The following is a 15,165-nucleotide window of genomic DNA, read 5'->3' on the forward strand; positions in this document are numbered from 1 at the left end:
GTTTCACAACAGATCAGAAGCATTTTCTGAAAGGCGACTATCTGAAGTTCAGTGACGGATGCTCCAAACTGCTGTCAGGGCACAAATTTCAGGACAAGTATGTTGTGCTTCATTCAGAGAAGCTGCTGCTCTACAGGGATATCAAAGTAAGTACACTTTCGCCTTAATCTGCTGTCACATTTACAGCAAACACTCGCCGCCATGGAAACACAGTGTCTCCGGCGAACAGAGTGCGCCATTAATCCCGGGGTAATTTAAAAGGTTATGGAGCTGCTCAAGAAAGCCGAAATGTGTTTGAATGGAGCCGATACGACTACGACCGAAACAGACCAAAAATCCAGCCGGTCTGCGCTTCGTCTCCCCGGCAACGTGTTTGTCTCAAGGTTCAAAATTTTCAAATTAAGAAGGAAAAGTTTTTTTTAAAAGGGAAAGAATGCGACGCGTGCTTGAGAGACGACCAGCAGGACCGAGCTCCCTAGAGGGCTTTTCCTCTCAGCACATTTCTGCAGAAACATAGGATTCGTAAAGGAGTGTGAAGAAGTGTTAATAATTGATGGGGGTGCAGTAGTTCTGGCAGTAGGCTTGGGTGGTGAGGGGTAGGTGGGAGGGGGGAAATGGATAAGGTTGGTGCTGTGTGTACGGGGAGGTGTACTTTCACTGAAAGCTTCATTTATTTATTTAATTATTTTAAGGTCGCACCAGAGTAGCTAATTACTGCATAAATGCAGGGGAAATTAGAAGTGTTACTGGAACTTAATTGATATTCCTTGGCCTCTGCAATTACTGCCAGGTCTGTACTTAGTGCAGATTATGCTGGATGAAACACTGAATGTGTGGTGGGTTGTGATGTGTAGGTGTCAGAGGCAAAGCTACAACTTTGATTTCGCTCGCTTTGTTCTCTTTCACTTTGTTCTTTGTCAGTTGGAAGAAGAGGTTTTTGCCGGTAATGATTTGTGTTGCGATTCTGTGGAATGGCACTTGTTGGCATTTTATTGTAGTTTTAATTATTTCAGTAAATTTAATTATTTCTCCCCCTTGAATTTAGATAATTATTCCAAACAATATGCAGTTTTTCCTTTGTACGCCTCCATTCTGGTGACAGCTGGCAGTCGGGGGCATCATGTTTTGGTCCATCCGTCAGTCCATCTGACCATCCGCCCATCGTCTTGAATCCGACATATGTCGAATGCCTAGAGGGGATTCTTAAAATTGGACATAAGCATTCACTTTGGCTTGAGGAAAAACTGATTAGATTACGGTTTTCAAAGGTCAAGGTACATGCGACCTCACATTCTGGCCTCACGTCCGTCTCATCCTTTTGAGCGCTTCATCCTGGGAGGACCTGGAGGGAATTTAATCATGTATGGTGCAAGCTTTCTCTTAGACTCAAGCGAACTGATTTGATAGTTCGAGGTCACAGTGACCTCACAAAACACGGTTTGGCCCAGAACTCAAATATTTATACACGAATTATGACAAAGGTTCCTGCTAATATTAGAAAAGAAGGAGGTTTTATATCCAAAATGTCAAAGGTGAGCTCTGCTGTGCCATTGTCTATGTTCTGCAGTAACACTTTCCTGACCATTATTCAACACCATCACTCAGGAACAGAGTGTTCACCCATTGGCCACTTTATTAGGCACGTCTCGCTGGTACCGACCTGGACTCCTTTTTACCTTCAGGACTGCCTTAAGTCAGAGATTTTGCCCCATGTTGACATGGCATCATCACACATTTGGTGCATATTTAACATTCATGATGTGAATGTCCTGTTCCACCACATCCCAAAGGTGCTGTGTTGGATTAAGATCTGGTGACTGTGGAGGATGTTTGACCCTACCATGTGACTGTAACATCGACACTTATCAGACCAGGCAACATTTTCCACATTTTATTGTTTAATGTTAACTGTCACTGGTTGGGTCTTCATGTGCCTCAAGGTTCAATGTGTTGTCTATTCAGAGATGCTCATGTCCATAAAGAGAGGCTATTTGAGCTAATGTTTCCTTCCTATCAGTTCAAAGCTGTCTGGTCATTCTCCTCTGACCTCTGACATCAAGACGTCGTTTTTTTCCCGAGAACTGCCGCTCGTGTTATATTAGTATTTTCTCATTTCCAGACCATTCTCTGTAAACCCTAGAGATGGTTGGGGGGGGAAATCCCCAGCAGATCAGCAGTGTCTGAAATACTCTGACCAGCATGTGTGGTACCATTCAAAATCACTTAAACTACCTTTATTCTTCATTCTGTTGCTCAGTTTCATCTACATGCTTAAATAAATTGAGTGGCTGCCACATGATTGGCTCATTAGATATTTGCATTGACAAGTAGCTGAACAGGTGTACCTATAAAAATGGCCATGAGTGTCTCTGTGTTTGTTGCTGAATGCAGTCTTTGCTGTGCCACCTTACCTGCTCAAAGTGTGTTTGGTTTGGTTTTGCAGAGCGCTAAAGCCGAGAAAACAATCCCACTGAAGGATGTGAAGTGTTACCTGGGCCTGAAGAAGAGGCTCAAACCTCCAACCAAGTAAGCAGCACTCACACATCCTGTATAATAAAACATCCTCCTTAAAATTATACGATTGAGAGAAGGATTTACCCTTTTTTTTTTTTCCTCCTGTGCTGGAATAATGTAAACATCCCAATTCGCAGTCTTGTATACACGTCTTGATTTGGTGCATGCTGTTAGTTTTCATCTTCACTGTTGATTAGTGAGTACAGCTGCAGTGGAATTAATGTGAAAGCACTGCTTTTAATACCTGATGCTAGGTTGTTTAAAGCGAGCAATAAACCGGGGAGAAAACACAAATCCACTTTCTTAAAACCACAGGACAAAATGTCTAGAAGCAAAAATGTAAATAGTACACCGTGGGAGATTTTATTTTTTTATGTTTTGGTTCTTTGACTGTTTAAGTGAAATGCATCCGCATCTCTGCTGATAAAATTACAGCTGCAAATGGACAAAACTAATTTGGAATAGCGGAATAGGTTTTAGTTATAACATAGAGTAAAGCATCTTCTGCAGCCTGTATAATTCCAGGAAAATGGATGTTCTGCCTTCCAGCCTGTGGTGAAGTCCTGTGTTGTGCCGCTAATGTGCATTTATTAATTTGCACCATTGTGTAATTGTTCCGCCACCGAAGGGCCTTCATTGCCTCAGAGATTTTACCGAAAAAACACAGGTCGCTTTCTCTCTTCCACCGGTAAAACAACAGTGGCACAAATTCTCTGCTGAATCGCAGACACAACTGCCTGTGTCACCGGGGTCAGGCAACAAATACAAAGCAGATTTTGTGATTTTTTCCGAACCCCCCGTGGACATTTTTCTGGCATATTTGCATGCGGGTGAGTCATCTTTACCAAAAACGGATGCTGCATCGTCACAATCACGATCATTCGATCCAGCGTTTTGAGTTTTAATATATTTTTATGTTTATGGTTTATGTTAAAGTTCATTAGCTTCTCTAAGTTCATTTCTATTTTGCCCATGTTGCCCTGTTAAAGTTTGTTTATTCGAATCCCCTTGTGTCTTCACCCCTGTGTTTAAGTCTCCCTCGCCCTTCATGTGTTTCTGCGTCTCATTATGTTTCCTGTTTTATTTTGAAGAGGTCTGGTGTCACATGTTCATTGGGTATTATGTTGACTCTAATCAGCTGTTTCCCCATGTATTTCCACTTCCCCTGATCAACTCCTATGCGCATTTAGTCTGTGCGTTTTCATTTAGTCCTTGTCAAGTCATTTGTTGAGTTCTTGTCATTTTTCGATGCCTCTATGTTTGCAGGTTTTTCCATGTTCAGATTTTTAATCATGTTCAAGGTTTTGTTCTTTGTCTTTTGTGTTTAGCATTTAGTTTTTCCCAGTTCTAGTTAGTCTCCCGTCAGTGTGCATCTGCATTTTTGTGCCATTTTGTAGTATTTCCAAGCCACAAATAAACGTCTCACGTTTTTTAAAATTATAGTTTAATTCCAAGTGTCTGCATTTGAGTCCTCTTCCTCCGTCCACACATGCGTACATTCTTACCAAATCAGTCCTCCTGGAAGTGACGCTGTATTTCCTCTTTCCCTTCCTCGACCCTCAAAGTTTTGCCACCCACCCCTCCCCTAAAACCAGGGATGTAAAACTGATTTTACATCGTGGGTCACATACACCTCACTTTAATCTTAAATGGGGCCAGTGAAACTCTCCTTTCTGTCAGTGTAAAGAAGTTTAACTACACATTAGTCCCTGACATATTTTAATATGTGAACAAGGACAATTTCAACAGTACTTCACAGTTTTTCCACATGATAAAGAAATGCTGCTGTAATCTGAAAGCTTTCAGTCTTAAATTGTAAGAAGTAAATGTGTAAAATTACAGGACTAAATCCTGGCAGCTCAATGCCCAGATGGTCCTGTTATTATAAAACAGAAAGCTTCTGTTAATTCGTAGAAAATGTCCTTATTTCTGTGGACCCATTGTGAAAAACAAATAAAACCGAAAACAGACATTTTTATAGTCAATAGTGAAAAGACGGGAATGTTTCTGTTATTTAATTGTTTATCTATTACGAGAGGTCTTTGTTAGTATGAAAAGCTGCAACACTTCTAACTAAAAGTAAAAACATTTATGCCTAGCTTTACATTTTCCAAATGCATCCAGTGGGGCCGGATTAGAGTCGTTCCCAGGCCATTTCTGGCCCTCAGGCCTTATGTTTGACATCCATGCCCAAGACCCTCCTGACCCCATCTTATTTTTCACTGTAATGAAATTGATTAAATGTAATTGCGTTTTAACAAATACAAATTATTAAACTCTGTTCCCGCAAGTAGAAAAACATTGCCGCCACTGTTTTATTTTAATGATCCTCTGTTATTGGAATTGATGACACATGCCAGCCGCAGCATTTCTTGTTGGTCAAACAAAGAGGACATTTATTCTATATTTCACATCGCGCGATTATAATTCCTCATAATTTTCCCCGTGTCGGACTGTCGAGTCGAACAAAAAAAAAGTGAGAAATGACCCCAGACAACGATTGTCTGCATTACGAAGTCCTTCAGGGCGAGGAAACCCGGATAAGAGAGCAGGAGTGGGAGACGGAGAGATGAGGGAAAAGAGGGAGAGATGCAGAAAGATGCAGGCTGGTATCATATACTGTTGAGTGGGCTGTGGGAGAAGTCATACAGCGAATAAAGAAATAAAGACAGAGTGCTGAGGAGAATGGAGAGAGTCGTAGTGAGAGGGTTAGGAAGAGGCAGCGCTCCAGTACCTCATTAGGTTGAGGTCTATTTGTGAGCGGCCTACTGCTGGGCTGGATCTGCTGCCCTCACTCACAGGAGTGGTGCTCCAGGCTGCTGGCTCTCTCCAACCCCTCTTCGCTTTGTTCTTCTCCCTACTTTTCTGCTTCTTTTCAGCTGCTGCTGCAAAGGTTTTTGAGGAAAGCGCATTCTCTAGGAAGGTGGTCTTTTCACCTTATGTTACCCCCGCGCAGGTTAATTTACACCGAAGCGCACACGTGTCCATGTATCGATAGGCTTTTGAGTGCATGGAAATGGTGGAGTGTGGGAAGAGGGTCGTTCCTTTTAGCTAATACCGCAGCTTGGCGCAATAAACCGTGTTCATGCGATCATCTGTTTTTACCCCCAGCAGATTCGCTCACCGCTCCAGCATGTCAGAAGTTCTGTCTTTTGCAGCCCTCCTAACAAAATATACTTTAAGGCTTATAGGTGAACAGCGTGTGCTCTGTGTATTGTACAGTTTGGCCCAGAGCATATTGATGTCTGCTCATGCATAAACATGTGGGCTGAAACTGCACTAATTAGCTTAATTAATTCCACTGTTTGGCACCCAGTGTTTGCTGGGAACTCTCTTTCCTCTTTGGATGTTCGTGAAAAGGTTTTGACCTTCTACTATCTTTACAGTACTTTCTCAAGTTGTTTAAAGTTGTTTATGTGAAGTGGGATTTTTGAACGTTCACCGTTTCTTTTAGAGAAACTTGTGAACCCTGTTTTTGAATTATACCAGTATGCAGGAAATTGCAAATTTAGATTTGCAGAATCCAAATTTCCAAGTCTGAACTGTCTCTTCCCTCTTTTCACAGCTGGGGCTTCACCATCTGCACTGATAAGCAACAATTGTGAGTAACACATTGACGTTCTATGAGTCGTCGTTGTACGTTTGACCCTTTTCTGCTTTAAACTCTCTCCAAAACAGAAAGAATCTAATAGTTAGAATCACACTTTATTTATTAATTTCATCAGATTTTTTACATTTTTTTTAATACCTGTGATGTGATGCCAGCAAAGTCAGGTGACCCTATAAGCTCCTGAAAGATTTAAGCAAGTGTTCTTCATTCCCTTAATGTCAAAGCATGTCAGCGTTTAAAACCTCGGTGAGGAAATGAAGCATAATTATCCTGATCACAAAAAAGAGACATGAAACGAGTAATGTCCTCTAACTGTTAGCAACTACCAGTAACATTAAGTCAACGTGCTAGCTTCTAGTTCATCTTTTCATAGCTGTCTGTCAAACTCATCTCTGTAAGCAGGTATTAACATGTAGAATCAGTAGACATGGGGCTAGGGATGTTTACCGAAAACCTGGTGTTAAACAGGCTTCAGGTCTTAACTGGGGCATCGATACACTCCAGTGTTATTGGTACTGCTTTCAGTAGTGGAAGAACGTAAGAAAATTAATTCGTTATTGCTACAAGAAACATAATTTTTCACATTTTTATTTGACTAACTTTGACTAGCTTACATGCCAGTAGGTCTTTTAGCAAGTAAAGAAGGAAACGAGCGGTTCTTTGAAACATTCGACAAAGGTCCATCACATTTAGACAAAAAAAGTGCACGTTTGATGTCCTAGAATCGAAAATATGAACATGAAGTAATGATTAAAAGTGAGTTGTTAGTAACCTGATATGGGTGTGTGCTTCAGAAATCCCCAGTTTCAGAGTTTTTGTTGGTGCACTTCCATCCACGAGCTATAAGTTAAGGTTTAGGTACGAGTGATTATTACCCAGTGCTGATTATATGTTGAATTTAAAGCCTTCATTATATGGGGAATATGGATTTTCACATAATCGAGTATTCAGCCAAGCTATAGTCAAAATAATTCAAATATTATATTACAGTCCTGCAGAAGATACAAAATTACAGTGATTGCACATTAATTCAGTGAATTTTATTTGATGTTAATTTTATCTGTGGATGTGGTGAAACACACACTTCTGCTTTAACCTTCATGTTAATTAGTCCCTCACAAAACTTTCTGCTGTAGTTTTATCAGCGTGAATGCAGCAGTTGAATGCCAAGAGTAACATCCTATATATGTGTGGCCACATGACTTTGTTACAGTGCTGTGAAAAAGTATTTTCTCCATTCCTGATTGTCTTTGTTTTTTGCATATTTGTCACCCTTATTTGTTTCATATCATTAAACATTCGCAAAAGGTAACCAGAGTAAGTACTAAATTCAGTTTTTAAATAAAGAGTTCAGTTTTTAGGGGCAGGGGGGTAAGGCCCCATAATACCAATGGAGCTTGTTAAATCGTTAATTTATTGGGATTACGACAATTTTTGGAAAGCTGAGGTCAGTTTCAGTAGCCACACCCACGGCTGACTATTGTCAGACCTGCTGAGGTCAGAGTTCATGATTCATCAATAAGAAAAGCGATTGGGCAAAAATGGCATCCATGGGAGAGAACAAGGAGAAAATCATTGGTGATCAAAAAGAACTCAAAGGCTTGTTTCACATTTACCAAAAAACCCTCTTGATGATCTCAGAGACTTTTGGTAAAATATTCTGTGGACTGATGAGACAAAATGTGAACTTTTTGGAGGGGCTAAGTCCTGTTACATGTGGAATAAAACTAACACAGCATTTTAGAAAAAAACTCATCATACAGCAGTCAAACATTGTGGTGGTAGTGTGACACGGTCTGGGGCTGCTTTGCTGCTTCAGGACGACTCTGAATGGGTCAAAGAAACATTGACTAGACCGCTCCAAACCTCAAAGTCTGGACTCAAATCAGATTGAGATGCTTTGGCCTGACCTAAAACAGGCCGTTCATGGTTGAAAATCCACCAATGTGACTCAAAGCAATTCTGTAATGATGAGTGGGCCAGAATTCCTCCACAGTGATGTAAAAGACTCAGTGTCAGTTATCACAAACACTTGATTGCAGTTCTTGCACAACCAGTTATTAGGCTTAGGGGGCAATTATGTTTTCACACAAAGGGCCGGGTAGGGTTGGATAGCTTTTAACCTTTTAAACATGTTTGTGTTTACTCTGGTTATGTTTGTCCAATGTTAAGTTTTGATTGATGATCTGAAACATGTAAGTGTGACAAATATGCAAAAACTGAGAAACCAGTTTTTCACAGTACTGTATGTTTTATTTCTCTTTTAATAATAGCAAACCTGGAGTACAGTGCATGCCAGGTATTACTTTAAACCTTCATCCAAGATTATTTCTCACAAAACTAATCGTTGCTGCTTATATAGACTTTATTAATGCAGATTTACAGAATCAAAGGTGCAGCTATGGCGCAGTCTTTTATTTATTTTTTTATTCAGTGATCCCCTCAGAAGAAACTGTGTCCACTGCTGTGACTCACCAAGTCCAGCTACCTGATTAAAATGGGTGTGAAAATAATGAGGTGGAAATCAGCGACTGATGTGACCAAGCTTTCTCCTCCTCAGGCATTTCTGCTGCGACAAGAGGGAGACGCAGGTCAACTGGGTGACAGACATCATCAGGATGAAGGTAAGATGACGCGCAACTAGAGAGGAAGTTAAAACAGGAGCGAGGAATTCTCTCATGCAGACGCTCGATAAGGCAATTTAATGAGTAGACGCTGAAGTGTGCGGCGTAGCTGCAGGACTGCAGGAGAACTATGTGCATCCCTCTCTAAGCCTTTTATTGCAGTGTCGTGAGCCAAAAATATCAGTGAATGTGACATGCACGCTGTGGACATATCCTCCTCCTTTTCTCTTCCATATTTGGATGAAAAATACTCTCAAATACAGACAGAATAAATCATCTTTTTTTTTACAATCCATATCTCAGAACAAGGAGATATGATAAATCATATGTTTTTCTCCCAATCATCCTTTTCCATTGTACGGTGAGGCAGACAAAAATACATAAACAGGGGAGAGAACTGTAAAGTTTTCGAGGTCACTCAGCAATAACATAAATCACTTTATGTGGAAAAGCTGTGAGAATAAGGTCAAGGCGACTGTAACAATCACATTGTGGTACTTAGCCTGCAGATAGAGCTAAGTGTTGTCGCTGTCAGTCGCTGACACAGCACATATGACATAAATAATGCAGGGCAAAGCAAACCAAGGGGAGAACAGCTACGCACGTGTCATAATCCTGTATTAATTTTCACTCTCGCAGTCATTTCTGCCCCCCTCCAAGAGAAACGGCGTCTTATTTTCTCATTAGACTCAACACTGGTGTCTATTTTTTGCTCATTTTCAAGTAAAAGACCAAAGTTGAACTTCACACTCGTCCTTAACTGAAAGATCGAAGGAAGATTTGCCAGCTCTGTATTGTATGCTCAGCACATTTCATCTGTATTAGCACTCTGGCTGTCTCCCTTTATGGGAACCCGTCTGCAGCAAAGTGTTGTTTATCACAGGTGCTTACTGTAAAAGCCTTTTAGTGCCTTAGTTTGGGTTAGAAAGTAAAAAGGGCAACACTGTCGGGGAGAGATTGATCTAAAGGGGAAGGCAATTTTTGTCTGTTGTTTCTAAGTGTTTCAAGGTGTTTATTTCAGTGGACTTTCCCCCTCCTCCTCGCTCTTTGCAGAAGCTCTTTGCTCTGCAACAACTAAATCTATAGCAGACCGGAGCCGGCTAAAAATATTAGAATTCTCTTCCCAAATCTGCTAAATATCAGGATTGTCAGCTTCCAACGCCGAGGCTTGAGGGAAGGACGCGGGACTTGTGGGAAGGGCAGAGAGAAAGTGCAGATGAGAAAGTCGACGGAAAGCACTTGTTCTTGATTTCCCTTACCTTACCTGTTAGCGAGCATTGTGCTCCAACAGTTTCCATAGCAACTGGCGATGGAGGACCTCATTCTGAAGCAAGGTAGAATGGGTGATGGCGGGTGTTCGAGAGTTGGGGGAGGGTGTAAAGGTCCAAGGACAGGTCCTGGCATTGATGAAATAAGGATTTGTTTAAGAGAGACGGTTTTACACGTTGGGGGAGGGGGGGGGGGGTCACGGTGATTTAAAAGGGGACATTGTTAAAGAGAAAGTTTAGCTGGAGATCAGAGCGCAGCCAGACAGCTGTACTGGAACAGAGTATCATCATTCTTTGACTTCCCCTCATTATTAAGGATGCTTGTCTCAATCTGACTGAAAACTGAACCGGCACGTAGATATTTTAGACTAAGGAGCAATATCATGCTTTTTATTAATTATTCATACTTTCAAAAACAAATATTGTTGCTGACAGTTCTGTTTCTCTTTTCTTTCTTTCCTTCATTCTCACACAGTCAAGGGCAGACATCCAGTTTTTAGTGCGTCTTGGAGTCATCATTAGTCTATTCATTCATGTTATTCCTCATCTACTCCATTTTACTGCACAGGTCTCATACATGCAGAGCTGGACCTTACAGAGCATACAAAGACAATAAATGAAAATAATGTTGTTTTAAATGATATATAACCCGTTTCCATGATGTCTGCCTTGTGCCTTCAGTATGGTTCTGACCTTCATGCATCCACCAACTCAAAAGAAATGGCAGATCACAAATCCACCAGAGGTGGAGCTCTAACTGAAGGGAGCAAGGTGCTGCCTCAGAACCTCAACTCTAGCAAACAGGTGAGGAACTCAATGTTTTTTTACCCCTCAGCCATAAAAGGCTGATGGGGGGTATTGTTGTGGTTGGCAGCGCGGCTTTGTGAACACAAGAATGAGGGAATGTAGGATTTTCAAATTGATACCAAAGGTGCATCTACTAAAAAACTCAGATGACTTCAAATCTCTGTAACATCGACCTCAAGGTCCTCTGACCCTGATCCCAAGGTCAGAGGTCATGTTTTCTGAAAATCTTGTGAATGTAATAACTCACAAAAGAAGTTACGTTGGATTTTCACATTTATACCATAGGTGTATCTACTAGGAGGCTGAGAACTGATGGTTTTTTCTTTATAGCTCTTATTTGCTGCCATGGTTAGGTTGGAAAGTAATCGATCAATATTAATATTAGTATTATTATTAGTTTTTCAAGAGTTTCAAAATATGGCTATGTTTGCCATCAGACCATGCTTCCATTTTTCTTTTACTGCTTAGTTCATGGTCACAGGTAGTCTGGAGCTCACACCACCTGCCACAGAGCAGAAAACACACAATCTCATATCCTTGTGTTGGTGTTGCTCCTACATCAGAGAAAAAATATTAGTCCAGGATCAGTATTCCTGCAGACCAGTCACCATACACCTAATAACACCACATCCCTAAGATATCAGATGATTGGTCAGTTGTCATGTTCATCCTGGACCAACATTATTATGATGATACAGAAACAACACCAACACGGGCCTATCTGATAGACTGTGAAAAACTTTAGTTTTATTTAGCTTTAGCTTTTTATTTAGCTTTAGTTTTATTCTTGTCATCATGCATCATGCTATGAGTGATTATAAGATTGAAGAGTCTGTGATTTCACTACATCTATATCTGCCATGTTTACCTATAGACAACCGAAAGGAGGGTTTCTCTTGGAGATGGAGAATGGAGGCCCGCCAAGGATCCTAGTCCCCACTTCAAGTCCAACACCATAGGTGCTCCAAAATCCAACCCCATAGCTGTTCCAAAGTCCAACACCATAGGTGCTCCAAAGTCCAGTACCATGGGTGCTCCAAAATCCAACCCCATAGCTGTTCCAAAGTCCAACACCATAGGTGCTCCAAAGTCCAATGAACCATTCAAACCCCCAGCAATCCCAAGCAGAAGAACTTCAGTGGATGTTTGCCTGCCTCTACGGCTCCCGTCACCATCTTCTTCCAGACACATGCAACCCATGCCTTTGCCTGTTCTCCCTCAAAGCGGCTGTAAGACGGTCAATAAAAGACCTGCTCTGGGTGGGGAAGCTATACTCCCTCCAAATCTGCTGAATGAACTCAACTCTGTCCTGAACAAGACTGGTCGCACTAACAAGAACAATGACTGACAGGAGGAGACATGAGGGGGAAATTACATAAAGTATCATGATCATTTCTGAAAGACTACACAGTATTAATGAAAAGAGAACAAGTTGCTTTCATGAGCGATGATCACAGTTTGACCTGAGCTTTTGAACTTGTATATATATGGAGATGGTGATGCACATGGGTATGTGCAAAACAGGTGCAGGAGACTGCAAAGGTCACGCAAACCTCAGCTGGCCATGGCGCTGACCCAAGCACTACAAATTAAGATTTATATACCACTGTTTGAAAGCTAGAGAAAGTTACGTAAATATGTTCCGCTATCAAACCCAGAAGTTTCTGGAAACATTTCCAAATGCTTATGCAATGTCTTTTTTTCCAGCTAAAGCCTTGCCAAAGAATTTGCAACTATACTTTTACTTTTACAGGCAGGAGCCTGCTGCTACCTTACAGCGGCCATTCCCAAAGTCAATAGTGCTGCGGGCCACTTAAAAAATAGAAAATCCCATGGGGCCAACCAATAATAAATCTTTCTCTAATCAAAATACAAGTGAAAGTAATATATTTTTTGGATAAATTTATTTAAAAAAACCCCAAAACAAAACAGCAAAGGCTGCTAATTCTACGCAGTCATATGCAAAGTTTTTTGGACAATGTGTGTAATGAGTAATATCACAAATTAGCCACCTCCTCTTACCAGTTGTAATTCACTTTTATAGAAATAAATACTACAGTTACATATTTATATAAATGTAATGTCAAAGCTAAATGTTCGTTATTATTGCTCCCCACCTGCAGCACCATGGCAGTCCACCAGGGGGCTCCAGGGAATCGTGGCCTTACAGGACAACATTACTCCTGGATATGTACAGCACTGCCAATACAATCATACATGTTGGTGCACAAAAAGCTGATTTGGTGTGCACAAGTTGGTAATGGTTTTAAATAGAAGTACGATACAATATTAGCTGGCTGTGGCACACAGGCCAAAGTGTTAGGTACCTTTATTTATTTGTAGTTGCTTTTATGGTTCTAGCAGTTTTTGTACCACTGTAACTGTTACAACTGTAACCGAACTGTAGCCCCACTGGCAGTGTTTTTGAAGCCTAAGATTATGTGCCATGCCATTTTTAAACTTTGCAGGGGGCCGCCACCAAATGTCAAATTAATGTACAGCATAAAAATATAAATAAATGTGCTAAAACATTTAGTGAAGTTGCACATTCATGTTTAGCGTTTTCATAGACATTAAGTGGTTAATTTGTTCTTGGACTGATCCTGGACTAACATTTTGCTAGCTTGTTTCTATGGGTTATCTTTTTTTTCTGATATTTTAAGAAGAAAAAAGGCCTGAAAACAGAAAATATCAGCATGATGATGCAAGAGATCATAATCTCATGACCACATTCAAAACAGAATCAATTTTTAGCAATAACATATAGGTGATTCAAATAGAATACAATAAATATAAATGAGAAGTGATTCAAATGCTAACCAAAATAAATAAAAGCGCACTAATGGAACTGAACATGCAGATAATAGAACTGAAGTTGGTTTGTATTAATCACTGATTATCAGAAAGATGGATCCATCTGTGGAGGAAGTGGTTGAAAGCATCTTTAGTGTGTTCTGATGTGTCTTTAGGTTATACCAGCTGACTGCTTCTTAAAGATCTGTGTGTCCTCCTGGGTATAAATTCGTCTAGGGATTGTCTGAATTGTATGTATGCCTGAGATTATTGAGTGACCTATAAACAAGTAGCAGCTCTCTCAATGTCTTCACTGGGAGTCAGTGTAAACATCAGTATTGTGCTCAGTTCTCTTGGTTCTTGTTACAGCTCTTGCAGCAGCTTTCTGACAGAGCTGTAGATATCTAAAGATATTTTAGGGAGACTGGAGAAAATCCCTCTAAAGCATATTGATTTGGTTATCAATATGATGTTGCTTGGCCCTAAATCGCCAAAATATATAACTTGGACTTTTGTCTTTGCAGTCAAAGTGAGAAAAATACAATAATTTATGTCATTAACTAACTCTGACTCTCATTTAAGTTTATGGGTCTATAGTGCTTATGGGTGCTGAAAGACCCGAGTATTTTTAGTGCACCTTAAATAGCTTAAAAAAACAACAACAACTACAAAAACTATGTGACATCGTGTGTTATCCAGCTGGAAGCATCCACCAAATGATGGGTACACTGTGGTCATAAACAGGTGGACAAGGTCAGCAACAATGCTCAGGTAGGCTGTGGTGTTTAAATGATGCTAAGTTGGTGCTAAGGGTCCCAAAATACCCCTCACACCACTACATTACCTGAACATGGCCTGAACTGTTGATACAAGGCAGAATGGATACATGCTTTCATGTTGTTTACACCACCCTCTGTCCCAACCACCTGAATGTCGCAGCAGAAGTCGAGACTCATCAGATCAGGCAAGGTTTTTTCAGTTTTCTCTTGTCCAATTTTGGTGAAGTTGTGTGAATTGTAGCCTCAGTTTCCTTCTACTCTAGCCCATCTACCTTAAGGTTTGATATATTGTATGTTCAGAGGTACTGTTCTGAGCAAGAACATGTCAGTAGATCAGCAGTTTCTGAAATATTCAAACTAGCATCGTTGGCACCAACACTAGTGCTACATTCAAAGTTACTTACCGTAAGTCACCTTTCTTCCCCATTTTGACACTCAGTTCGAACTTCAGCAGGCTGTCTTGAATATGCCTACATGCACTGAGTTCCTGCCATGTGATTGGCTGATTATAAGTTTGTGTTACACAGGAGTTGTGCAGGTGATAAGTAAGTAAATAATTAGGTTGCCGGAGAGTGTCGAATAAAAAGTAGTGGCCCGAGAATCGAACCCTGTGGGACTCCACATGTCCCGGTCACATTCTGATGTGTGATGTGATGCTTGCTCATAGACAGTCATCTGATTGCTGGGATTTTTCTATATTATTGCAGGCTCTTGACCTTAGAACATAAAGCACATTATGGCAACTGTTGCTGTCATTTGGTTCTATAGCA

The 15,165-nt window shown here is 40.7% G+C and overlaps 1 protein-coding gene across 3 annotated transcripts in view; it reads left to right on the plus strand.

Annotated features, from left to right (window-relative positions):
* The window catches only part of arap2 (ArfGAP with RhoGAP domain, ankyrin repeat and PH domain 2), a 166,904-nt gene extending 153,546 nt beyond the window's left edge, over positions 1-13,358 (plus strand). The window contains exons 27-33 of one of the 3 annotated variants that reach the window (XM_026162148.1): positions 13-146; positions 2,444-2,526; positions 6,080-6,115; positions 8,685-8,748; positions 10,698-10,820; positions 11,698-11,792; positions 11,841-13,358. In XM_026162148.1, the coding sequence (XP_026017933.1) occupies positions 13-146; positions 2,444-2,526; positions 6,080-6,115; positions 8,685-8,748; positions 10,698-10,820; positions 11,698-11,792; positions 11,841-12,171 (866 nt within the window). In that variant the 3' untranslated portion in view covers positions 12,172-13,358. Of the gene's footprint in view, positions 1-12; positions 147-2,443; positions 2,527-6,079; positions 6,116-8,684; positions 8,749-10,697; positions 10,821-11,697 lie in introns of all 3 variants that reach the window. The other 2 variants (XM_026162149.1, XM_026162146.1) reach the window with 2 other exon arrangements.
* Positions 13,359-15,165: the final 1,807 nt, after the last annotated feature.

This window comes from Astatotilapia calliptera, chromosome 3 (genome assembly GCF_900246225.1).
Source record: "Astatotilapia calliptera chromosome 3, fAstCal1.2, whole genome shotgun sequence".
Lineage (NCBI taxonomy): Eukaryota > Metazoa > Chordata > Actinopteri > Cichliformes > Cichlidae > Astatotilapia > Astatotilapia calliptera.